At 40.7% G+C, this 24,767-nt stretch overlaps 1 protein-coding gene across 2 annotated transcripts in view; it reads right to left on the reverse strand.

Moving 5' to 3' along the window:
• TRIM71 (tripartite motif containing 71) overlaps positions 1–24,767 on the reverse strand; it is a gene marked incomplete at both ends in the record, with an annotated part of 96,669 nt that overhangs the window by 14,847 nt on the left and 57,055 nt on the right. For both annotated transcript variants that reach the window (XM_082257849.1, XM_082257848.1), the window contains one exon: positions 5,509–5,676. In XM_082257849.1, coding sequence (XP_082113975.1) covers positions 5,509–5,676 — 168 coding nt within the window. The remainder of the gene's footprint in view (positions 1–5,508; positions 5,677–24,767) is intronic.

A 24,767-nucleotide genomic window follows, 5' to 3' on the forward strand; every position in this document is an offset into this window, starting at 1 on the left:
ATACTGTATAGCTTTACTTGCTCGTGCAACAGGAGAAAGTAATTTGTATTATAAAGCATGGCAATATGAAGTCCAATTTGTTTTTTTGAAATAAAAAGAAACTGACTGATCTACCCCCACATCATCTAAATCAAAAGTTTTTGTTTTTTTGGGTAAAAACACACCTTTATCCATCTCTCTACCCCTCCCTACCCTCCCTCTGCGCATTAGCGTTTTTCCTTATTTTTCAGTCAACAGTAAAATTCATGTCCTGGGGGGGGGGGGGGGGGGGGGGGTTAAGACAACAATCACGGTACTGGATGGAGCATAAAGTTTGGAGTACAGAACATCTCCTCTTTTCCAAAACACAATGAGTGTTACAAAACAATAAAGTGTTTTGTAGTTCGCAGAAAGTCAGACCCCCAAAAAACGTTGACAGCCCCAACAGAACACTATGGTCAGTGTTCTCTGCCTGAGAGTGCAAATCGGGAGTTGGTCGGCAGACCTTTTGCAATCATGAGCTTTCAACAGCTGAGCTTCTGTTGTCTGCTGTACACATGGGCAGAATATCAGCTTGTTTCTATTGAACCAGCCAATTCCCGCCAACATTTGGCCTGGGTGTGCTAGGCTTAAGCCTCAGAGACTTGCCCACAAGCCCTAGTTAAAAGAATTATCCTATTAAAATGAAATTGATAAAATATGCACAGTATCCACAATGAGCATAAACACACACAAAAGATGTATTTTTTTGCAAGATAAGTAAATGTTATAATTTTTTTTTTTTTTTAAATTGTATGCATAGTTTTAGACTCATGTAAAATAACATTTTAAAAGGAAAATCAGAACTTGAAAAGATATGATAATCAAACTTGGAGTACCAACAGGACCACACACTGAACAATAATGAAACCTATTTCTGAATGGTGTTCCATATTGCACGAGTCTGTTTTACAAATATCCCCTATAGCTTAATACACAACCATTAGTTACCATTAAAGTATACTCCGCTATAAGACTTTTACCTACAGGTAAGCATATAATAAGGCTTACCTGTAGGTACAATTAATATCTCCTAAACCTGCACAGTTTAGGAGATATTCAGCCTGCATGCAGCCAGCTCTGAGCTCCTTGCCGGATCTTCCCGGAAAGTGAAACTCCTGCGCGCATGTGCGGGAGTGACGTCATCGCGGCTTCGGCCACTCACAGCGCTGGAGCCGCCGAACCAGGAAGAGACGCCGAGGGAGCATGTCAGCTCCCTCAGCATTGTCCAGACGACCGTGACGGGGCTTAGTTCTAAGGTAAGTATTTCATACTTACCTTAGAACATTATGTCTTTGTCCTGCAGGGTTTGTTTGTTTTTTTATGAATATACAACCTCTTTAAGTAGACAGATTCTGAAATGCCCATGAAGGACTTTTTCAGCAAAGTAGTGTGGAAAAACAGCAACACACTGGGGTAACCATCATATTCTATAAAGCAAGGATTTATTGATTTATTTTATGTTTAGCATTTGGAGCTTCCAACAGCTTCCGTTTTCATAGGTCATAAGTATATATAAATATTCATTCTCGCTTTTGAAAAATCGGAGTATGTTAAGTGTATACTCCATTGTGAACCAACTTCCTGAAAGAAGAAAAAAAAAAAAAAAAAAGATATATATATATATATATATATATATATATATATATATATATATATATATATATATATATATATATATATATATATATCTTATATTATATAATAGCTCTACCTGCACATCAATAAAATAGCTCTACCAGCACATCAATTCTTGAATTTGTCAGAAACTAAACCAAGACAGGTAAAACATCTTTCTGAGGGAAAACAAAAACTAACTATTCGGACATCTACAGGTGTCCACAGGCTAAAACATGCCAAAAATGGCTCAATGTTTGCCCAGTTTTGGCCAAATTGGGTGAAATATGAGCTTTGGGTGGTCCTGGCAGCACCACCTGGCTCCCCAAAAAAAAGTCCAATTAAAAATTGAAGGCGTTGGCTGGAAAATTACTGGCCAAACAGTGACTGCATCCAATCAGTTGCAGTCATTTCGGTATTGAGAAAGCTTAAGATTCCTGCATTCACCCCCGTTTAGCAGGCTGAACGAGAGAAATCAAAAGTGTATATCCTTGGATTTCAGTTATTAGCAAATCAACAAAATACTTAAGGATCTCATCTGATCTGCAAATAAACATACATCATTTTACCTTACAAGAGTACATTGGTAAAGAACGGAAGCAGAACCACACTTATTTTAACAGATTAAAAAAAATACATCTATTGTTCTTGAATGATCAAACATTTTTGACGGTGCTGTTTTAGGAATATTACATTTCTCACAGACCCCTAGATAAAATGTCAGGTATCAGCCAATCATTGTCTAATTTATGTGTGTAATGATAGCCATCTACTAAACTGATTAGGATTGAAAAGAAAAAAAAAAAAAAAATGGACTTGCTCAGTTAAACAGCCGTGTATAACGTGCACTGGTAAACACCTGCCATTTTAAAAAGGTTTGAACAACAACTGGGGAGTGTAAGGAAAAATTCAACGGGCTGTCTTGGCCTTGTGGAATTCTCTTTTGTCCCCCGATGTTGACTGGGTCACAGAACATCTTCTATTGATTTAGAATTCAGTATTGTTGTATTGATGCCTAAAAGTATGGCAAAAATGTGGGATTTAGACAGTTGGCCAATTCTGAAATGGGTATCCTAGTCAAAGCTATTTATCTAAAATCTTAGTTTTGAATTAGTCAGGAAAGATTAAAATCATTGTAGTTTTTTTTTTTTTTGCTGCTCATTAAAGTGGCTGTAAAGGCAGAAGTTTTATTATCTTAATGCATTCTATGCATTCAAATAAAAAAACCTTGTGTGCAGCAGCCCTCTCAGCCCCTCTAATACTTACCTAAGCCCATCTCTGTTCAGCGATGTTGCAGGAGACACTTGGTCGTCTAGGACTCTCTCTCTCCAGCTAAAACAAAGCAGCGCCGCCATTGGCTCCCGCTTTTGTCAAAGTCAGTTAGCCAATGAGGAGAGAGAAGGTGGGGCCAAATTGCAGCTCTGTGTCTGAATAGACACAGGGAGCTGTGACTCAGCTCGGGTGCCCTCTTGCAAGTTGCTTGCTGTGGGGGCACTCAAAAGAGGGAGGGGACAGGAGAGCCGAAGGTGGACTCGAGAAGAGGAGGATTTGGGGTGCTCTGTGCAAAACCACTGGACCGGCAAAAAGTTTAAAATTGCCACAATTTCTGAAAAAAACAAAAAAAAAAGTTTTGGCTACAGACCAGTGTTTGAGCCACAGTACTCTTTAAAGAGGAAGTAAACTTCCATCGATTGTTTGTACCTATAGGTACTGTAAATATCTCCTAAAAGTGCACCGTTTAGGACATATTTACTGTATATGAAGCCGACGTCATCGGGGCATGCGCTCTGAAGGAACAGCCACCCTTGCCGTTACTTCAGAGCCCTGTGCGTCGACCGGCGGCTCCTGCGCGCATGCAGTCACACAGCGGAGTCTGCGGATGGGTGAAGGATGCGGCCTCCAACGGTGACAACAAGGGCTTTGTTTGCAGGTAAGTTTCACATAATGTGCAAGTATGCAATGCCTTCCTGCATAGGATGTCTGAAATCGCCCCCGAAGTCAGACTTAAAATGCCAGTGTGAAATCCAGCGAGTTTAAACCCGCCTCAGTGTGAACCTAGGCTCAAAGTATGCACAACTTTGAAGCATTCCAATCTAAAAATACAAACAAATTTTTACTTCTGAATAGGAAACCTGAACCTGGGATTTTGAACACAAATGCCCTTAATGAATTTAACTTCACAGCAGGGGTCCTCATTACAGCACCCCCCCCCCCCCCCCCATTACATCAGAGTGTCCTATCATCACAGCAGACACGTCTGATTGAAGCTGCATAGCAATTTGAAAGACAGGGCGGAAATAGAGTAGATCTCAAACCTAGAATGACCAGAACAAGGTGGTCTGCTTATCTCGATTGAAATCACATACTGCTGAAGTGATCTCAGTGTTTCTTCTTTATTAAATTGATATATGGACAAATATATGGTGAAAGACTTATTAAAAAATGTGTGTGCAATGATATACGTATGATGCACAGAAAGTCCGATTCTTGTACTGGTTTATTACTTGCATTTTTTATTTTTAGGGCCAATAGGTCTAATTATATAGTCTGAATTGAAGATGATCAGATCTATTAATGGGTATCATCAGAAGGAATTACTGTCACAAAGACATTAAAAAAAAAAAAATAAGTAACACACTGGTAAGAGGAACAGAACGAATAAAATGCTCACAGCTCCTTAAGAGTGACCGATCGTTAGACGACAAGATTCCAAAGAAACTTTTATGACTGAAGTTAAATGCATGACTGATTGACTCATAATCACTCTGCACGTTTTGTGGCAAAATTCCTGAAAAATAAGATGTCTTCCCCAGTTCCCTTGGTCATTCTCAGACTATACTGGCTGTTTTACATGTTTTTCTCATTTTACTGCTAACAAAGCTCAGTCACAGTCACGTACACATATGGAGCATTCATGACAGTAAATATATAGTGAATGTGAACTCAATATTAGGACACTAAATAGTTTGGTGGTCATATGTAACCCTTTAACTGCTCAGCTGAAGATGCATTTTTTTTTTTTTTAATTGAAGAGGGAAAAAAAAAAAAAAAAAAGTCTGTACTCTGGCACGTGTATACCGATACTTAAACATGGTGCCAATTATACTCAATTTGTCTCTGAAAAATCAATTTTTGAAAATCAAAATACAAGATAGATTTCTTGCTGGGACTTTACTCAATTTTTTGCAGAGAAATCGGGACGGTAGAGAGTGACACAAACTTCATTTGTGCTAGCTATACCAGAGCTCTAATCCGTCCAACCAAAAAACCCTAAACACAGAGGGCATCTTCCCCTCTTTGAATAGCTTGAAGAACCCATCTCTGCTGTTAAAATACAATAGCACTGGTTGAACCAAAAAAAAAAAAAAATTTGCTGCTTCTTTGGTAGTTAACTTTGGGATAATTTGGTCCAAGTCAAATTGAATCAAAAAAGTTTGCTTAACTTGGGTTGTAACTGTCTTTTACAGGTGCCTCTCAATGCAGACTAATGTATGGGGAGCAGGAGTTTCAGTAGCCGCATCTCATTGTGCGCAGTCTGCATGTCATATTGAACCAAACAGAATCCATCGCACCAGACACAGGGGTGGCGGTTTGTGAAGGGAGCCACCCCTGGCAGGAGAATACAGTGCATATTCCTAGTGGCTTTAGCTGCTGAGGATAATCACATGCAATCATCAGGCATGCTGGTTGTACCCAAATGTAATCGATAGATTGACTTTGTAATCAGCCTGTCCATACATGGTTCAACTCAACACTGCTATATTGGTTGGCTTAAGTGTGCTAAGTGTGCTATGGCTGGCTTAAGTGTGCTGGTGTGAAATATAAAACACATGGTCCCATACAACACATATTGGAAATGTGAAACTTGCCAACCTGGATTGCTTGGCGCCCCTGTTGAGCATCAGCCAGAAGCTGAATAGTAAGTGCCCTTGAATCCTGAAGAGCATCTTGGAGGTAGACAAAACTGTGCCCAGCATGACGTCCCATAGTGCATTCACGACATATAGGGATAGAGCATGAATCACAGTAGAAATGTAGAACCTGTAACACAGCAACATAAACTGAAAAGTTAGATGACCGTTTAAAAAACCGTGCACAAAAAAAAAAAAAATGGACTACCAGTCCCTGTCTTTCCAGGTGCTGCAAGAGCATCAGGATAAATATGATACCAATTTACTGCACTCAGCTTGCATGCTGACACTTTCCATTATACCACCGATACTTCTTTTGTATCCCTTTACAGAGGATATCCAAATAATTCCCATCAGTCCTGATCCCACATAATAGGTTACAACCCATTGGGAGAGAGTTACTAAACCTGGTGCTCACAGAATCTGGCACAGCTGTTCATAGCAACCAATCAGCTTCTAGGTTGTATTGTAAAGGCCCTGTTCACACCTGAGCGTTTTTTCAGTTCAAAACGCTCATCTCTGAAGTCTCAAAACGCCCAACAAGCAAAATCCCATTCATTTCAATGGCCACTGGTTCACATATGAGAGTTTTGTCACCGGAAGCTAAAAAAGTACATAAGCTTCTTTTTTGGCAGATTACAAGCATTTTTGGTCAGATGTCAATGCCTGCCTCCAAACACCTGCAAAAAAACCGCCCAAAAAAAACACAACCGCCTGGAAGACCGCCCAATAAAACCGTCAGGAAGACCGCCCAATAAAACCGCTGAATAAAACCGCCCGGAAAAAACGCCCCAAAAAAACGCCCGGAAAAACGCCTAATAAAACCGCCTGGAAAACTACATGCTAAGGTGTGAATGGAGCCTAAAGCTTAATTTAACAAGCTGACCAGTTACTATGCACAGTTGCACAAGATTCTGACTGCACCAGTTTTAGTAAATCTCCCCCACTGTCTTTACCACATTCATACAATTGTATGCTCAATCGTGCAAATTTTGGGTAATAGCCAATTAGCACCTTAATATATATCTTTACATTTCATCAACTCCTTCACATACAGTACACAAGCAAACATACCGCAAAATATACCCAAAGTTTCATATCTGTCAACAAATCATAAATCTTTACATGGTTAAGTTACACAGGAAATGCATCACAGGTTCGATTTTTAGGATGTTGAAGGAGCACACCACAGCAGGTCCAATGTTTTTACACACTTTACAGAAATCAGAGATGACCCTATAAAGGGTTGTGGCACACATCTGGTTCCCTAGATCTGAAAAAGCTGCTGCATTGATTATACACTAAAGGCATACAAGCCACAAAACCGCGTCAGCAGCTGCTCAATTTCTTTCAGTAGTGGTTTTTGCCAAGAGGAATATCAGCTCCAGACAACTGCTGCCACATTGTAGGTCTCTCCTCCCATCACACCCAACTAACTAAAGATTTACACTTAAAAATCTATGACTTGCTTAACCGCACCGGAAGGATTACCCCCTTCATGACCAGGCCATTTTTTTGCGATACGGTACTGAGATACTTTAACTGACATGTGCGTGCGACGCTGTACATAAATAAAATTGAGGTCCTTTTTTTCTCACAAATAGAGCTTTCTTCTGGTGGTATTTATTCACCTCTGCAGTTTAATTTTTTGCATTATCAACAAAAAAAGACCGACAATTTTGAAAAAAAAAAAAAAAAAAAAAAAAAAAATATGTGTATATATATATATATATATATATATATATATATATATATATATATATATATATATATATATATATATTATACACACATATATAAATATATACACACACACATATTATACATATATACACACACACACACACACACACACACACACACACTGTATTTTCCGGCGTATAAGACGACTGGGCGTATAAGACGACCCCCCTAATTTTCAAGTTAAAACATAGGTTTTGGGCTATACTCGCCGTATAAGACTACCTCCCTTCCGAAGCAAGGCAACACCATTGAAAATCATGAGATTTCTCATAGATCTCCAAGGTACCCCAAGTACTGTAATACATGTAATCTCTCATAATATCTCCAAGGTACCCTAAGTATACGTATAACCAGTAGATGTAATCTCAAGACGCTGGCTGTGTGGGAATCCTGTACCGGTATACCGTATGTACCGTAGCTTCGGCTACATACAGTATACCGCGCTGAGCCAATCACAGCGAGCCATGTATTCTATTATTGAATGCAAAGCCTGCTCGGATTGGCTGAGTCAGAGAGGCGGTCTGATGTTACTCCGCCAATCCGAGCAGGCTTTGCATTCAATAATAGAATACATCGCTCTCTCTGATTGGCTCAGCGCGGTACACTGTATGTAGCCGAAGCTACGGTACATACGGTATACCAGTACAGGATTCCCACACAGCCAGCGTCTTGAGAGATTACATCTACTAGTAATACTCATACTTAGGTTACCTTGGAGATATACTTGGCGTATAAGACGACCCCCCATTTTTGGGGGATTTTTTTGAGGTTCAAAAGTAGTCTTATACGCCAGAAAATACAGTGTATATATGTAAATGTGCCATTTTCACTGGTGTCACTGATCTATTTTATTTTTATGCACCTTGCACTTTTTTTAGCACTTTGCACAAATGTATTATCACTATAATCCAATTACTGTTGCTTAACAGTTTACAATTGTATGCACTGTAGCGCTTTGTTATATTTTCAAACCATTGTATATGGTTAGATGAGTTTACATTATTAATTGTCATGTTTGAGTATAAATATATAATTTAAGTAATCTGAGCGCACTAGCACATACACTGTATCCTTTTTTTACCACAGTCCAGGGATTTCTAGGTGCTGCTCTTTAGGGAAGTTAGCGCACCCTTTACTTTACATTTTTAATTTCTGGAGTTTGTCCAGAGGAAGGATCACTCTGGCTAAGGCCGAGTCCACAGTCAGACCCAGATAGTCCAGCTTTGTGGACGAAACCAGGGCAGACTTCTGAAAATTCAGAATCCAGCCAAACTCCTCAGAGTTCATATGGTGATTTCCAGGTTTTCCACCAGAGGAAGCGCTGGTGACCAGCACATATTGGAATGGGAAGGTAAGCATCCTTGATGTTGATAGAGGTGAAAAAATCCCCTGATGCAGGGATGCCACCACTGTGCGAACGGACGCCATCTTAAACTTCTGCACCCGCACAAAGCAGTTCAGCGCCTTGAGGTCCAGGTTTGGACGCACCTTGCCTTCCTTCCTGGGAACTGTAAACAGGTTGGAGTAAAAACCCTGAAAACGTTTCAAAGTTCGAACTGGGACAATTACCCCTTAAAGCAACAGGTCTTGTACTGCCCCAAACAGACCCTGTAAACGGTCTGGGGACAGGTGCAAGTTGGAAGGAAAGAACTTTGCCGGGGGACAAGAGTGAAACTCGATCTTGTAGCTGGACCGAATGACTTTGTGGACCCACTTGTCTTGTACCAGGGAAGTCCACAGGTCTGGAAACCAGTGAAAACGCCCCCAGATATGGAGGAGGATGCACCTTCATGCTGAAGGAGCCTTGTCCGCAGGTCTGGAGAAGTGCGCTCTCAGCTTGCCAGACCAGGGTCGTTTGGATCCTCCAGTGGGAGCCCTGAAAAGCTCAGAGCCCTTGCCATTCGACCCTGAGGGATGAAAAAACTTCTGAGCCGAGAAGGTCAGTATTTGAGCCAAAAGACATGCCGAAGGACCACTGCGGAAACAGAGAGACGAGCCAATAGCCAATGTATTTAATTTTTTTTTTTCCTATTAACACACACACACACACACACACACACACACTTTCCCAGTTTGCACTATTAGTTCTGTTGTGTCACTGGAACTCTGCAGCTCTAAGGCAGTTTTTAACACCCCTCATCTGCTCACTGGCAATTTAGCATTGCCAGAGGACATGTCTGTACACCTTTCCACAGGCCCATTGGAGTTTACTTACTAAAAACTGGAGTGCGCAAAATCAGGTGCAGCTGTACATGGTAGGCAATCAGCTTCTAATTTAAGTTTATTCAACTAAGCTTTGACAAAAAAAAAAAAAACCTGGAAGCTGATTGGTTTCTATGCAGAGCTGCACCAGATTTTGAACTCCGGTTTTGTTACATCAACCCCACTGCGTCAAATTCTTTACAGCATGTCGCTTTTGGCAGGCAGCATTACCACCAAATTCTCCCTATTAATGTATACAAGTATACAAGTATGTATATACTATAAAAAGGGGGGACGGCCTCCAGAATATTGCCTCCAAGTCGCCTGACAACTAGACCTGAAAAGCAGTCACTGTAGAATTTTTTTGATAATACTTTGAAAAGTAAACTGTCAAGTGTGAATGGGGCACAAGGCCTGGGGCTTAGATTCCCACCAAGGATATTGGTTGCATGAAATGGATAAGTTCTCCCAGTGTCTTTAGGAGCCTACTCTGGGATTTTGCGTTTTCTTCCACAGTCTGAAGACATACTGGTAAGTAAAAGGCCTAATTGCTTTTACCCAAAGAAAGCATACAGGCATACTCCACTTTTAATCACACAATGGGACCAGAGCATGTATGTAAAACGAAAATGTATTTCTCAATGATCAGTTTGACATGGCACTTCTCCTGGTTTTTAACATTTAACATCTAAAAAGGAAATATTAGTCAGCTTGAAATGGTTCTGATCCAGAACCACAAGTGACAGGGACACCAAACTTGGTGAACACGTTAAGTGGACCCAGGACTATGACATGGTAGATTACCTAGGCAAGCTGGCCAACCCCAAAATCGGAAAGGTTTTAGTCCTGGGTCCCCTCTCGGCGCACCAAGTTTGGCATCCCTGTCACTTATGGTTCAAGAGCAATGCCAATAACTGGGAGCAGTGCCATGTCAAGCAGACCAAGATTTACCATAGACACCAATGTGTCCGTACTTGGGAGTGTACAGTAAGGGTACACAAAGCGGGATATGCCTGTAGTAAAGGTAGTATTTGATTATATATATATATATATATATATATCAATATAGGCAAAGTTAGCATAAACCTATGCATGTCAGTGCTAACTGTCTGCTAACTTGGGGCTTATTGTATTAAGGCACTGTAAGAACTGCAGCTACTAGTCAGTTTCAAACACACTGGTACATGTTTTAAGGACCGAATGTGGGAATCTTTGGTAAAAGTTGTCTTATAAAATGGTCCCTTTAGTGCGTCTCCCTCAAAAAAAAAAAAATTATATACATACATTTTTATTTTAACAAATGAAAAGTACTTTAATAAGAAATAACTGCACAATTAAAAACACTTCCTTGGTTTTTTCCCCCTGCATTATCAGCCAATTTGCAGGAACAGATACAGATTTCTACAATCTGGAATGGCTTCAACAAACAATCAGACTACAAGTCACCAAACAGGAAAGGAGCTGTAAAAGGAAGACATTGCACAACAGAGGAAATTCCTGGGTGGCATCAGCCCTGGCTACTTTCTTGTCCATCTGCTCCCTCAGGAGGGGGAGCTGATGGATATGTCCCCGGGAAACATGTGGCAATCAATCAACATGTGATGAATGGTCACTAGAGTTAAGCCCTGACCTGACGCTGTGACCCTTCTTGCATCACTAAAGTGTTTTAATCCATCCCTCCTTCCAGCATAAGCTAGATAGCCAGGGGCGGAACAGGAAAATGAAAAAGCCAAAGGCCATCATATGCTGCCCTCTCAAGTGGATGGTAACAAAAGTGGTGGTCTTGGCACACCATTACACAGACTGCTATACTGTATATATAGCATAACACATTTTGCAGAAAACAGTATCGGGTCATCCCATCAAGTCTACTAAAAAGCAAACTGGAAATTATCTTTGTTGTACAATGATGCACACATTTTAATAGGTCAGAAGTATTTGGTGCATAATATTTAGCTGGCTGTGCAGTGTACATTAGTCATCCAGTTATTCCTGGTTTTCAATGCAGGAAACTTTTAAAAGTTTGAGTTCACCTTAGTGAACACTAACCCCCCCCCCCCCCCCCATACTTACCTCTGGATGAGCTGTCAGTGCTCTCCCAGCCAATGCAGCAGTTCAGGGATTTGAAATATCTGCCCCTCTCTCTCTCTTTCTGCAGGGCTTCCAGGATGGATCAGAGTGTTTCCGATTGGTCAGCAGCCACACAGGGCATCACTCTGATCTGTCCCCGAAGGGATGGGGGGGGATAGTGGAGATTTCAAGTCCTGACAGCTGCACTGGCTGTGTGGGCACTGACCGCTTTCAATTTTAATTTATGAAATTTCAGCGGTTTGGATACTTTAGGTTTGCTGTTCATATAGTGTACCAGATTAAAAAAAATAAAAATACGGTAAATCGAATTCCATCTTTGCAGCATCTGGATCCAGACACAGATGGACAGTTCATCCAAAACGTATGGATATAAAATCAACCAGCTACACAAAGTTAAACCAGTACAATCACGGACCTTAGTCAATTCAGCCTGACATAGCTTTGTTCAAATGAGTACAATAGTATTAAAATGGCTTTAAAAGGCCTTTTACCTTAATACATTTGAGTTCAAAATTAAAAAAAAGAAAAAAAAAAACCTCACACCCTTTCAAATGTTGGTCCACTCACCCCCCCCCCCCAATACTTACCAGAACCTGTGCCCGAGATCAGCAGCGCTCCCCTCACTGGACATCAAATCCAGTGAGGAGGTGGGGGCCAAGCCTAGCAATGTGGGTCTATAGGCATAGACAGCAAGGAGAAAGCCCACAGCATCTGACCCATAGCAAGCGGCTTACTATGGCACAGACACAAAAGGCGGGGTGGACGGCGCTGGCATAGGACCCCAGGTGGTGTGGTTTGGAGCCGCCCTGTGCAATACAATTGCACACACCAATCAAGTATAACATGTCATTTTAAGGGGGGGGGGGGGGGAACAGCTTTAGTAACGCTTCAAATCTTAAACCCAACCCAAGTACTAAACTGCTTGTCGGTTTTAAATTGTTGTATGCATGTCCCCACTTGGGGTATTTCCTCTTCACACCAAGATAAGACAAATAAAAAAAAAATAAAAAAAATCAGAAAACTTGGTCTTTAAAGCAGAGCTCTGCCCAAAGGGGGGAAGCTCTGCTTGTTTGCCTACACCCCCCCCACCCCTCCGCTGCCACATTTGGCACCTTTTGGGGGGGGAAGCGGGTACCTGGTTTTGACAGGTACCTACTTCCGGCTGACTTCACCAGGGCAAACTCAGCCGGAAGTTCAGTCCCCCTTCTCCTTCCCCTGCTGCCGGGGCCATTTACAAAGCGCAGCGCGCCTCGCGCATGCGCGGGGGGGGAATCTGCTGTGAAGCCACAAGGCTTTATTGCCAGTTTCCCTTAGTCAAGATGGTGGCGGCAGCACCCAAGAGCAGATTGAATAATCGGGGCAGAGGTGAAGTCACCCCTGGCTTCATAAACAGGTAAGTGTCCCAATTTTAAAAGTCAGCAGCTACAGTATTTGTAGCTGCTGACTTTTTTTTTTTTTTCTTAAGGAAGCATGCGTGATCAAATCACGCCCCTGGCCAATCACAGACCTGGAGTGCGCTAACCCGGAAGACAGTAAGGGGAACATGTTAGCCCTCACAGTGACATTACAGCGCTGAAGGGCTTCATTCCAAGGTGAGCATTTTATAATGTGCTAGTATGTGATGCATACTTCCTTTTATATTATCACATTATGCAGTTTTTTTTTTTGTTTTTTTGCAAATCCACTTAAATATAAGGTCTAAACCTAGATTATTCAAATTAAATAGATCAATGCACTGTTACAGTGTGCATTGGTGAGCCATGGCCAGTATTCTAGATCATTAATGTATCATTTACCAACAGACAGAAAATAGGATGGAATTAAAATATTTTGTGGGTTTCTGAATATTGAATAGAAGGCATCGGAACTTGCACCAGCAGTTCCATTCTGACTTTCTAGCAATGAACACTAGACCATAAACATAGGATGGGAGGAGTTCTGTTTTATGAATGAACGTCTGCTCAAAATAATATGTTCACAATTAGTACACCAATGCAAAATCCATAAAAAATTATATTAACCAAATTAGGTGGCTCGTTTAGAAAATCCAAAAAAAGGACAAGAACCGATGTTCACATAGGTAGCAAAGGGGCAGTAAAAACAGGTGGTTGATCTGCATTTCCACACCCGCCTACAAAATAACATAGCGGGCGCTCAGGTCTGTCCATAGTTTACCTCACCAAGCAATGCCCAGTTTGGATCATGCACCAAAATTTTTTTTTTTTTCCAAACTGAGCCGATTTACCAAAAGAGTTGAAGGTAGTTTTAAAATTATGAAATGTGTGGATGAAATGAGTAAACGAATTGAATGTGTGAAGTACCTCGACTATTCGTAAACTACCCATGATATTTTCAAAGAAGAGGGGGGGGGGGGGGGGGAGGGAAACACAATCAGTGACCATTTAGGTACTTAAAAAAAAAAAAAAAAACAACACACACACATACACACATATTATATATATATATATATATATATATATATATATATATATATATATATATATATATATATATATATATATATATATATATTTTTTTTTTTAAACTGTGCAGAATTTTGCCAATGGTAAGGAATATCAGGGAGGAAAAAGACCTGGTTCCAAATAAATTTCATATTTCTTTTTTTTGAACATTTGAAGTTTCAGTTGCGATACTTTACAAACTTGTTGGTAGGCCCTGATCTAAGTAAACAGTTTAAATATTACATTTTATACACCGTTTCTTTTTTACTTTGGGGATTCACATCATCTGTCACCTTTTTGACAACAGCATTACTGGTCTTTCAGGAAACAGTACACAGGTCAGATAGAGATTGACACGAGTAGGAAGGTCAAAGGTGATAGCAGTTTTAAATAATCAATAGGCCCAGCTGCTACAAAAGCATGAAACCAACCTGATTATGTAAGGAAGGCTTCATTTTATCATGTTGCAGGGGTAAAATGTAGGTCATTTGTCATTAGCGTAAAAAGCATGGGCAATGCATCCATTAAATGAAAAAGAAAACAGTCATTCTATGTACCATAAGAAGCTAGGAGGTATGAGTTTCATCTGACCAGATTGTATAGAACAATACAAGATGGAGCATAAGGCACTCTGGCACTCTAGCAGAAGCTGAGCTTATGACATCAGGTTTGATCTTTAGCTAGAAATGACACAAAAAGCCACATCTGCCTTACAGGAGGACATAAAAAAAAAAAAAAAAAAAAAAAAAAAAACAACCCACAAAAACCACACACTGAACCCGTATCTGAAAGTAGCTTCGCTCTTCACTGATAAGTGCACTACATTTAGTGCATAGCTGTCCTCCATAGTAATTTTTAAAATGTAAAAATGCTTATTGTTTATCATGATATTCTACGTTTTTTGCCAATGTCGCTTTTATTTACCTTGTAGATCTCTAAATAGGGCCACAACCCTGTAATTTTACAGCCCCAATTTAAAAAAAGATGGGACGCTGTCTAAAAATCGACAAGAATCGAAACAAGGATTTGCAATTCTCAGAAACCAATATTTTATACGCAATAGAAAACAGATCAACTGTTCAAACTGAGAAAATGTACAATTTTAAAGGAAGTGGGGGGAAAAGGGGGAAGTATTGGTAGCAAATTTCTCCAAAAAGTTGGAACAGGGCAAACAAAAGCTGGCAAAGTAAATGGTACTAACAAGGGCTGGAATAACATTTTTACAACGAATTAGGGTAATGAACAGGTCAGTGACATAATTGGGCAAAAAAAAAAAAAAAAAACAGGCCTTACCCCTTTTTTTCAATCAAGACACCCTTTAAAATGGACAGTCTTGAGGCACACCATTCTAAAAATTTAAAAATTATTCTAATAGATTTAAACAATGCAACAACATCCATACAAGTAGGACACCCAATGTTGGAGGCAATTTATTCTTCCAAAGCGAACACATTTTGCACACTAGTACTGACTAGTATTCCAATGCTTCTCTTCTTCAGTTTTTTTCCCCTCACTGAACAAATGTGACCCAGCGCTGAGGAAGAGGGGCAGGGGAGGGTCAAATGAGGATGCCATGCAGGTGCAAAAAGTCGTCCTTAGCCACTGATGTCATTGGTTGTAATCATGCCGGCAGCTTGAATGTTATAATGGTGTACAAAGAAAACCTGTGGCTTTGTGTAACTAAAAAGGCAGGCTTCATCCACCTGCTGGCTTGTATTCAAATTGTGGGCAGTTTTTAGGCATTTTGCCAAGGCACCCCTAAAGGAACCTCGAGGCACCCCAGGGCGCCTGGACACCCTGGTTGAAAAAGGCTTCCTTAGAGCATTTCCTGTTGTAAATCTCTCTAGTTCTGTTGTAGAGTCTCAGTGCAGTACACAAGACAGCAGTCAGATATAGGTTATGAACACTACCTTTTATTTTACCTGGCATACGGGTGAACACAAAATATTCATGTATTATGAAGCTGTATAGTACATTGTTTGATACAGGTTACAGAACGTTTGTTTGCAAGTATATATTTAGAATCCTATGCTGCATTCACCTTTATAGGTGCTTAGCTGGCATGCCTGCAGCCCAGACCTTTCACCACTTGGAAATATTTCCTACATTATGAACCCGCAGCACCTGCGATCGCTCTCCGCTGAGAGAGGACGACGGTCAGCTGTTGTAAACACAGCTGACCGTTGTTCTCTGAAATGATCAGAAATAAAATCTATATAAAAAAGGATTACAGGTCTCTATGGTCATTTCACAAGCCCCCCACAGTTAGTAAACACTCCCCTAGGCTCACATTTAACCCTTTGATCACCCAGTAGGTTAAACCCTTCCCTACCAATGTCCTTATTACAGTAACCGTACATATTTTGAGCACTGATTACTGTAGTAATGTCACGGGTCTCCCACAAAAGTGTCAAAAATGTCAGTTAGGGGTCCGATCTGTCTGCCGCAATGTCACAGTCCCGCTAAAAGTCGCAGATCGCCATTACTAGTAAAAAAAAAAAAAATTTACAAATCTTTCCCCTAGTTTGTAGACACGATAACTTTTGCGCAAACCAATCAAAAAAATATGCCTACTGCGATTTCTTTTTAAACCAAAAATATGTAGCAGAATACAAATTGGCCTAAAAAGGATGGAGAAAAAAAAAAAACCCTTCACACAGGTTATCAAATACCACCAAAAGAAAGCTCTGATTGCGGGGGAAAAAAAAAAAAAAAAGAATGCGAATTCGGCACAATGTCGCACGACCCTGCTATTTTGTGTTAACGTAATGCAATGCCGAATCGCAAAAAATGGCCTGGTCATTAAGGAGGCAAATCCTTCCAGTCCAGAAGTGGTTAAGATGGTATATTTTCTCAGTTTATGTGATATGTTGTTTTTTTTTTTATTGTGCATAAAATTAAGCTTGATGAGGTTTGCAAATCCCTGCATTTGGTTTTTATGTAGATTTTATACAGTGTCCCAATTTGTTTTGTAATAGCAAGGCACTGAAAGTGCACGTTACCATTTCTCTCTCCCAGTGCAGGTCTATTGAGTAGATAACCCATATTGACAACTATCTGCCTGTGGTTTCATTATAGGAACTTAGCAGTAGCTCAGAGTGGATGCTAACCACACAGTTAATATACAGATAGTTACTCTACAATTAAAACATACAATTGTAAAGAAAGCAAGTAAAATGAGGGTTATATCAAAAATTGGCTTCAGACAAAATTACAAAAAGGATACTAAAAGTACAAGTTCACCTTTTATAAAAAAAAAATTAAAATACGTGTGGATTATGTAATATGTGCCTTCATACTGCTGCTGTTCAGACCAAAAAAAAAAAAAAAAAAAAAAAAAAAACAAATACTCGGTACATTTATAGAGCACAAAGCTTTACAAAATGTACTTTCCACATTGCAGCAAGAAAAAAAAAAAAACTCCATTCAATTTAATGAATGAAAAAAAAAAGCAGCATCTGTCGAAGGAGGAAACTATTCACATATCTTTCACAGGTCACATGACCAGGCCCTCCTATCACAGCATAATGCAGAGAACACACCAAAGGACAGTTGCAGGCACCACACTCTGCAGGTTTATGTAGTATATTTGAAAAACGCAGGGACAGTACAAGTATTTGCTGCAATGTTATGCAGACAGCAGACTATGGCATCCAACCTCTACTTTAAATTGGCTCTTAAAGAGGAGTTCCGGGCACAGAAGTCATTTTTTAACAAACATACCCCTGGGACAGTCAGGGCTAGCACATTCCACAATGGCTAGCCTCTGATCTGTCCCGGTTGTCACTTACCTTTTAGAAGAAATACTTATAAAATTTCTTCCACAGCGTTTCCATCTCTCTTGTGGGCAGCTGAAGCCGGTGCGGTCCTCTTCTGTGTCTTCTTCCGCGTCTTCTTGTCCCAGAATGCGCCTGCACCGGCCCCTCTCGTCACTTCCAGTGCGGCGCCGCATTCCTAAACAGCAGGGGAATGCGGCGTTGCCCGGAAGTGACGAGCGGGGCCGGTGCCGTCGCATTGATTCCTGGGAGCGATGACGTTCAGCTCCCAGGAATCATTGCGAGACAGGAAGTGACAGCGGAGCCGCGGCGCTGAGGGAGGAAGTACCCTGAGGTGAGTATTTACGATCTTCAATTACAAGGTGAGTTTTAAAAAAAAAAAAAAAAAAACCCTAACTATCCAATTCCTTTTCAGGTTATGCAGAACTAGCGGACTGGCACAAAAAAAAAAAATATCGATTTTGTGCCCGGAACTCCGCTTTAAGAGCTAAAAAATGTGCTTAATTAGAAAAAAAAAAACCCTTTATTAGCAGGTGTTGTGACAGTTGTGTGCAATGTCAATTTAATCTTTGTTTTTTGATTCAACAGTGTGCGTGAGATGCAATGCCCTCCCCCCCTATCCGGGAGCATTAGAACTGACCCTGCGACCTGATCCAGCTATGTTGCACCAAAGCCATTCTTCCACTCAGAGTGGGCGGCACATGCGTCTCCACTGCCTGAGTGTGACTCTTGCGTTGGCTGGTGGCAGCCTGTGTTGCCTTAGCAGTGGTGGGCAAGAAGAGTAGTGAAGTGTGTGTGCATGGACACATGCATGTGCCGCAAATGGTGGCTGGCATGACATATTACGCCATGCCATGGAGGTCACCTTGAATAGAAGTGAAGGGGGCCAGATGTGTCCAATAAGGGGCATATATAGGAGGCAGGTGTTCTTCTCCCTGACACTGCACCCCCCCCTGGAACTTTCACAGCATCAGTATCTATCATTGGGGTTTCCAGCACCCCAAGATATTAAATGGGCGACATCTTTCTTATAATGGCTAGTTCGAATAGGTGTTGGGAGATGGGAGGGTACAGTTTTTAGGCTAGTTGGGTGTACCCACCCAATTCCACTTTAATAAGGTTTTAATGTACGATTGACACTTTAGGCTACAGACCGCTAGAATTTAATTTTAACATTTTTTGTCTTCGCAACATTTTTCAAATCGTTAGTGAGGTCAAATTGATGCCAGTTTTTAACATTAACAATAAAATTTGAACAAGCGGGATAGAAAATTCTTCTGCATTTCTAACAGCAAATGCGGTTTTCCTGCAGTACATTCTATATGTTCCAAGATGGAATTTTAAAGGCAAATTAAATATTGAAGTATTTATAAAAAATTCTCAATATATGTGACAAATAGTTCAAGTGAACTGCTATTTGAAAGTCTACTAGTGGATGGCCAGCCTTATTTTCTTTTGTACAGCCAAAACGACTCCTACACAGGTGGATGAAGGAATCCTAACCCCACTACCACCTGTATTTTAACAGCTGCACCTGCCACTGACCGAGAAAGGACCGAGTAAAACATTCAACAGAAGTTGATCAAACTATCCACTTCTGTTGAGCGGGGCCAGCCATACACTGATCGAAATTTGGATGGTCCCTGCTGGCAACTGATTATCTTGGCCAAAAATGGACCAAAACCTAGAGCTTACGGAGTAGGCTACCCTCTATTAGAAACCCATTAGGAAGTTCACCAATCTTGGCAATACACATTAATGGCATTTTTCCATTATTTACCAATACAAGCCCAAGCTGGTTCTAAGTTTTCCTTCTAAAATTGGAGATTTATTTCAAAAAGACCACATCAGGCGTGCTCCCCTGCCTTTAACACAAGTGTTAGCATACCGATCCAGGTCACAAATATGAATGTAGGATAAAAACACTAGCGAATTTGGAGGTTTGCCTTCCCAGACAACTATGGATCCAATTATACATATCTACTGCATGTTATTATCCACCAGTGGGCTCTCTAAATACTTGCAAAATATGTGTAAGCTAATGGTGGCAAATTGCCATCCTTAATAAAGGAGCAGCAGAATGAGGAGATTTGCTTTCCTTTCGTCAGAAGGTCTTGGAGGCTCATTTCAAGACAGTCCAGTATTTTGCTACGTAGGCACAGTTTATTTTGTACAATAAATATTATTTCTATATAAAAAATAAAAACCATGCAGACACCATTAGCCCCCGTTCACACTGGGGCGACCTGTGAGGCGACCTGGTCGCCTCACAGGTCGCCGTAGGTCGCCTGTCATACAGAAGCTATGGACCCGTTCTAATAGGAGCGACACAAGTCGCTCCGACTTAGAAAAAGGGTCCGGAGCTTCTTTGGGGAGACCCGGAGCGACCTGCATAGACTTCAATGTTATGAAGTCTGTGCCGGCCGCTCCGAGGTCGCGGGCCGAGCAGTGCGACGCGACCTGTGAGATCGCCCGGCAAAGTCGGGTCGCTGCAATGTGAACGAGGCCTTATAAAATCATATGGTTAAAAACCCCAAAAAAAAAAAAACGGGACTAGAACCATTTGGTGTGAAAAAGTTTGGGAGCTTACAAAGTACTGTCCCTGTACGGATGTTTGTACTGTCCCTGTAATGCACTTGGCCTAAATAGTTATTACAAGCACATCTTCCGCTCTACGGAATGCTTTTTGGGTGCATACTAGAAAAAAAACGTACATGGAGTACAAGTCACAACAGAAATACCCTCTGCATGCGCAGTCAAGAACCTTGTACAAACTGAGGTGCGATACTTTCCTACTCTGGGATCTGTGTGCAGAAAGATGAATGCATATCAAGCGTATAAGATAGCCAACATTAAAAATACATGGGTAGGTCAGGGTGGGATGTAAATCAATCCAAATCATATTTTTACTAGCTGTGAAATTTATAATGGACCTTTGATTTTTTTTTTTTCAGCAGCCCCCCCCCCCCCCCCCCAAAAGTAGATTTATACCATTTGAAAAGGAATTTGCCGCAATGATTAATGGTTGCCAGGCTCCAGGGTGTCATCACGTGCCCTGCAGCTGGAAAGCCATCCGGACACTACATGAGCTACAGAAGCACAAAGGACCCCATTGTCCTGCAATAAAAGTAGCAAGTGTCTTATGAAACAAACATGAAACTTGGAACGCAAACAGGATGAGGCCTTCCAAACGTTTTCTTTTTAAATAACTGTCCGGACAGCTGGTTTAAAGTTAAAGAGATGATCTCTGAAATTCCACTGGGGTCAATAGTAGGTGGCATAATGATTTGGGCATGACATTAATGGGGCCATTTAAAAGAGATCTGAAAGATCACATACGGCATTTGCAAACCATGTCATAATTGATATCACAATACTACATTTGAACAGTTTCTATTTCTACAACTAGACATCTAAGAAAGGACAAAAAGGTTAGATACACTATAAATAACTTATTTTTTCTCCTCGGTCTATACAGCTTAACATAGACATACAGTAAATCCAGAAAATATTCACAGCGCTTCACTTTTTCCTCATGGTTGTATTACAGAATTATTCAAAAATGGATTAAATTAATTAGTTTCCTCAATTACTCAAACACCCCATAATGACAACATGAAAAAGAAGTTTGTTTGAAACCTTTGCAAATTTATTAAAAATAAAACAAAAAAAAAATAAAAAAAATCACGTACATAAGTATTCACAGCCTTTGCTATGACACTCAAAATTGAGCTTAGGGGCATCCCGTTTTAACTGATCATCCATATGATGTGTCTACAACTTGACTAGAGTCCACCTGTGGTAAATGCAGTTGACTGGACATAATTTGGAAAGGCACATACCTGTCTATATAAAAAGGTCCCACAGTTAACATTGAATGTCAGAGCACAAACCAAGCCATGAAGTCCAAAGGAATTGTCTGTAGACATCTAAGACAGGATTGTATCGGGACACAGACCTGGGGAAGGGTACATAAACATTTCTGCAGCATTGAAGGTTCCAATGAGCGAAGTGGTGGTCATCAGTATATGTAATTCGTTTGGAACCACCAGGACTCTTCCTAGGACGGGACACCCAGCCAAACCGAGCAATCCGGTGAGAAGGGTCAGTGTGGTGACCAAGAACCCGATGGTCACTGACAGAGCTCCAGCATTTCTTTGTGGAGAGAGGAGAACCTTCCAGAGATCCAGCATTTCTCTGTGGAGAGAGGAGAACCTTCCAGAGATCCAGCATTTCTCTGTGGAGAGAGGAGAACCTTCCAGAAGAACCATCTCTGCAGCACTCTACCAATCAGGCCTGTATGGTAGAGTGGCTAGATGGAAGCCACTCCTTAGTAAAAAGGCACATGACAGCCCATCTTGAGTTTGCCAAAAGGCACCTGAAGGGCTCTGACCATGAGAACAAATTTCTCTGGTCTGATGAAACAAAAATAGAACTCTTTGGCCTGAATGACAAGAGTCATGTCTGGAGGAAACTAGGCACTGCTCATTACCTGGCCAATACCATCCTAACAGTGAAGCATGGTGGTGTCAGCATCATGTTGTGGGGATGTTTTTCAGCAGAAGGAAGTGGAAGACTAGTCAGGATCAAGTGAAAGATGAATGCAGCAATGTACAGAGACATCCTTGATGAAAACCTGCTCTGGACCTCAGACTGGAGTGAAGGCTCATCTTCCAAAAAGACAACGAGCCTAAGCACGTAGCCAAGATAACAAAGGAGTGGCTACAGGACAAATCTGAATGTCCTTGAGTGGCCCAGCCAGAGCCCAGACTTGAACTTGATTGAACATCTCTGGAGAAATCGGAAAATGGCTGTGCACCGACGCTCCCCATCCAACCTGATGGAGCTTGAGGAGGTCCTGCTATTTGACAATGGTTCTTCTATTTGACAATGTTTAATTCAAGTCACTTTTATTTAGGCATTGTTGGCATATCACCTACTACCCTACTTTATTTGAAGCCCGCCATCTGCTTTTATTGCTTAGTAAGAATATATGTACACGTTATATTTTATGACATTTGGTAGTTGATCCTTTCCCCTCCCCCATCCTTCAACTTGTTTGAAGCCCCCCCTTTGATCCGCTGCAGCCTGACTCCTCACATCCCCATAATGATTTCATGTATTTATTTACTCATTTATTGATTTATTTATTTGATTGTACTCATTTTCCCTTTTTTCTTTCTTTCTTCCCTCTCCTTTGACTTCTGTTATGATGGATTGAAATTATTTTGGGCATGATTAGTGTTTACTTTGAAGTATTATATATACTATATACTGAATTTTATTGTTTCATTTTAGATATCATTCTGATTGTGTTTACACATAATGTGCGGATCCTGAAGAAGCTATTGCAGCGAAATGCGTCGATCCATGAGTGTTTTTATGTGATATACTTCAGACATACATTGTTTTATGGATATGATTGTTGAAGAAAATATACATGTATACATAATGCATTTGTAATTGTTAATAAATTATATTTCTCTCCATTTCGTCTCTCATTCTGGTCTCTATTTTGTGAAATATAGGCACAATTAAATCCCCATTTCCAGGGTTGATAGAATTATTCCCCTCTCATTCTGTCCCCCTCCCTCCCCTTCCCTAATAGTCGCCAACCAACCTGGACACATTTGTTTACTTACCTTCAATGACGTCAGTGAGGAAAAGGAACGGGACATGGCTAGCTTGGTACCCCGTTTCCCTGAAAATAAACCCTACCCTCAAAATAAGACCTAGTGTGATTTTTGAGGATGGCTGCAATATAAGCCCTACCGTGAAAATAAGCCCTAGTTAAAATCCCTGTAACATGTAATCCGTTTTGTAAAAAGATTATATAATGTGCAGTGTGTCCTTTTTTTAACTTTATTGGGGGAAAATACCTTATTTACAGCACCGCTGGGCGCTCACGTGACCAGTGGGAGATCTCCTCTCCTCCCAGCTAACATCAGTGGCCCCTCCCTCTGCAGTGCTCAGAGCAGGGCCGATGTAAGCTGGGATCTTGACCCCTCCCTCTGCAGTATTCAGGGCAGGGAAGAAGAGCCCTGGCGGGTCAAGTGAGCACCAAGCAGCGCTGTAAATAAGGTATTTTTCACAAATGGAGACTCACTGGACATTTATATAATCTTTTTACAAAACAGATTGCATAATTTTTTAATGATGTTAACCAAGGTTTATTTTTGGGATTACAGAATGTTATAATGCTGACTCCTGAGCTGATAGGGGAAGAGGAGAAAAGAAGACAGGGGACACAAAAACTTTTTAACAAATATTTTATTGTTTTCTTTAAAAACCTAGAGAGGTGTAAAGGACGCAGCACAAGGACTGTGCTGTCTATCATGCTACAAGTAGATTATATATATATATATATATATATATATATATATATATATATATATATATATATATATATATATATATATATATTTTTTTTTTTCCTTTAGGGTTACAACCACTTTAAGATTGCCCTTATACATACTGTAAATAAATAAGACATCCCCTGAAAATAAGCCCTAGTGTGCTTTTTCTAGCCAAAATTAATATAAGACCCAGTCTTATTTTCGGGGAAACACAGTATCCAACCTTGTGCAAATGGGGAGTTTGCGGTTGTGCAAATGGACTGTTTGCAGTTGTTTGCGGTGTGTTAAACGGGGGGTTTGGTCTTTCACTGAAGCGGGCGTAACCCTTACACTACCTGATCGATACAACATCATACCTGATCATATACACACACTGGATGTTTTAAAGCACGTTATTCCAAACAATTTAGGAATGTTGGGTGATTTATGCCCTTTATGGATTAAAACCCGACTCTGCGTCAACTACGTAATTTTCCATGGCAGTTTTGCCATGGATCCCCCCTCCGGCATGCCACAGTCCAGGTGTTAGTCCCCTTGAAACAAATTTTCCATCACTATTGTGGCCAGAAAGAGTCCCTGTGGGTTTTAAAA

Source organism: Pelophylax lessonae, assembly GCF_965119305.1.
Source record: "Pelophylax lessonae genome assembly, chromosome: 5".
NCBI lineage: Eukaryota > Metazoa > Chordata > Amphibia > Anura > Ranidae > Pelophylax > Pelophylax lessonae.